The sequence below is a fragment of the Nicotiana tomentosiformis genome, chromosome 8 (assembly GCF_000390325.3).
Source record: "Nicotiana tomentosiformis chromosome 8, ASM39032v3, whole genome shotgun sequence".
NCBI classification, from domain to species: Eukaryota; Viridiplantae; Streptophyta; class Magnoliopsida; order Solanales; family Solanaceae; genus Nicotiana; species Nicotiana tomentosiformis.
In genome coordinates this window covers 39,719,479-39,722,637 of record NC_090819.1, presented here as the reverse complement: position 1 = coordinate 39,722,637, position 3,159 = coordinate 39,719,479, and the positions used below count along the sequence as shown (strand labels likewise).

Here is a 3,159-nt window from a genome sequence, read left to right as displayed (position 1 = left end):
CGCAGATTTCTCTCATGAGGTCGCTATTCAGGTTAGCAGTGTTGTCAGTGATGATAGACTCTAGTATCCCGAATCTGCAGACAATGTTGTTTCGAATGAAATCTGCCACTACCTTCTTTGTGACGGCCTTGTAGGTAGATGCTTTGACCCATTTAGTGAAGTAGTCGATAGCTACCGAGATGAAGCGAATCCCATTTGATGCGGCGGGCTCTATGGGTCCAATCACGTCCATGCCTCAACCGGCGAGTGGCTAAGATCAACCCATCACGTTGAACTCATTTAGCAGAACCCGGATGAAATCCCCGCGAATCTGGAACTGGTGACACTTCTATACGTAGCGGATACTATCGCTTTCCATAGTCATCCAAAAGTATCCAGCTCTCAAGATCTTCTTGGCTAATGTGAACCCGTCCATGTGGGATTCACACGTGCCTGCATGTATTTCTTCCAATAACCCAGTTGACTTGGCAGCATCTACACATCTCAACAAACCTAAATATGGGGTCCTCCTGTACAGGACTTCCCCATTGAGGAAAACGTGGTTCGCCAACCTCCTGAGGGCTCGCTTTTGACTATTAGTAGCATTCTCTGGGTATTCTCCAGTTGCAAGGAATTTCCTGATGTCGTGATACCATGGCTTACCATCTGGCTCTTCATCTACATGAAAGCAATAGGCATGTTCATCCCTGATCTCTACCTCGATAGGGTCGATGTAGTTCTTGTCTGGATGCTGAATCATGGATGATAGAGTTGCAAGGGTGTCGGCAAACTCGTTCTGAATCCTGGGAACGAGCTTGAACTCAATCTTTGTGAGCTTCTTGCATAGCTCTTTCACGTAGTGTAGGTACGGAAGGATCTTGACATTTTTGGTGGACCATTCCCCTTGGAATTGGTGTATCAATAGATCGGAATCCCCTATGACCAAAAGTTCTTTGACGTTCATGTCAACTGCCATTTTGATCCCAAGGATGCACGCTTCGTATTCAGCCATATTATTGGTACAAGGGAATCTTATCTTTGCAAATGTTGGATAGTGCTGTCCGGATTCCGAAATTAGGACTGCCCCAATTCTGACTCTTTTAAAGTTTGTTTCTCCATCTAAAAACATTCTCCATCCAGGGTATGATTTTGCAATATTTTCCCCAGCAAATAATACTTCTTCATCAAGAAAATACGTAGTGAGTGGCTCATAATCCCCATCCACTGGATTCTCTACGAGGTGGTCAGCTAAAGCTTGACACTTGATAGCTTTTTGAGTTATGTACACAATGTCAAATTTGTTGAGGAGAATTTTCCATTTAGCGAGCTTTTCGGTCGGCATCATCTTCTGGAAGATGTACTTGAGTGGGTCGAGCCGAGATATTAGATGCGTAATGTATGCTGACATTTAATGCCTTAGTTTCTAGGTGATCTAAGTTAGAGCACAACAAGTGCATTCTGTCAAAGTATATGTAAGGCCCCGTAAAAGTTTACCTAAAAACCCGGGATTTCTTGGTGTTGAGGTAGGCTATTGCGTTTAAGGATTGAAGAAATTCTTCGCGGCTCGCAAGCTCGACGCAGTACATACTTTTTGGGTTGAACAGTGCGTTGGGGAGGTGAAATTTTTTTTGGCAGGATAGGGCATTTCTGCGATCCACAATGTGGCCGCAGAATCACTCTTGCGAGCCACAGAATCGCAATAGAGTGAAGCAGAGAATTGGGCGGATTTTGGATGATATTATACGGTAAATTATGCGATCACAAACACATTCTGCGCTTTTCATCGCATATTTTGTGTGAAGAAATTTGTTGGGTGATTCTGCGGTCAAATCTGCGACCGGAGAATTGGTCTGCGGACCGCAGACCTGCCTTAGACCCAACCCAAAACAACCTAGTTTTTGGAGATCATTTCCGCGCTTAAATTTGCAGACCGCATAGTTGTTCTGCAGTCCACTCTGCGATCTCAGACTTGGAATCACAAGGTCCAATTTTTAGTTTTTATAACCCGACCCTATATCGATAAATAGTCCTAAAGGGTCATTTTGAAGAGGAAAATCTGATATTTTTAGAGAGAGGTGAGAGTATCTTAGAGAGAGAAAGAGAAGACCTAGCTAATTGTTCATCAAAATCTTGCTCAAGCCTTGAAATTCAACAAGAAAGCTCACAAGATCTTCACCCAAGAGGTAAGGTTCTAACCCTAGTCTTCAATTTTGAGTTTGGGGTAAAAGATGGGTGATTGGGGGTATGATTCTTGGGTGTGAGAGTATTATATATACATGCATGTGCCTAAAGGGTTTGTGGGAAGATTTTTGAGTTCAAATGGGTAAATATTGGGTTGTGAAGTGAAGAAAATCTTATAGAAGAACCTTGTAGCTAAAATTGCACACTTAATGTTTGATGAAATGCTCCAATGAGCTGGACCATGAACTTCTTTCTAATTATGGTTCAATTTTTGTTATGTTTTTAAATAGATTGAAGTTGCTAAGATTCCCGGAAAATTGTAGTAAATTAAGAAAGCTCAAAGTGAGGTATATTGGCTAAACTCTTCTCTTAGAATTGAACCCCACAATACCCTTGTAAGTCCCGAGTTGTTCATCATAAATTGATTATTCCGAATAGGTGTTGTGACAAACGATATATGTTCAATATGTGTTCCAAATGTTCTTGTTATGTTGTGTTACTATTTGAAAATGTGTTCAAAGTATGGATTGCATATTTAAATGTTATAACTTCAAGTCGTATTTGAAATGAAATTTATTTTGCCAACTTGTGTAGAGATTGTTATTGTGGCTACACCTCCACCCGCATACATTAGAGTGAGGCGGTAGGGCCGCTTTGTGTATAGTTGTGGTATTGTGGTTACACCTACACCCGCATACAGTGGGGTGAGGTGGCAGGGCCTCTTTGTGTATAGTTGTGGTATTGTGGTTACACCTCTACCCGCATACATTAGGGTGAGGCGGCAGGGCCGCTTTGTGTAGAGTTTACGACATTGTGATTGCACCTCCACCCGCATGCATAGGGGTGAGGCGGCGAAGCCGCTTTGTGTAAAGGTGGTTACAAAGGATCCTCATCTTAAAATTATAAAGGTTATTGAAAGCTCTGAATAAATTTGCTATGGCTTTAATGGCTATCTAACCCTTTTATTGTTACCATAATTCAACATAATTTATGTTGTAT

At 41.9% G+C, this 3,159-nt stretch overlaps 1 protein-coding gene across 1 annotated transcript; it reads right to left on the bottom strand.

Annotated features, from left to right (window-relative positions):
- Window positions 1-328: 328 nt before the first annotated feature.
- LOC138897362 (uncharacterized) lies at window positions 329-1,321 on the bottom strand. The gene has a single exon (XM_070183326.1). The coding sequence runs from the start codon at window positions 1,319-1,321 to the stop codon at window positions 329-331; it is 993 nt and encodes a 330-aa protein (XP_070039427.1).
- Between the last annotated feature and the right edge of the window lie 1,838 nt (window positions 1,322-3,159).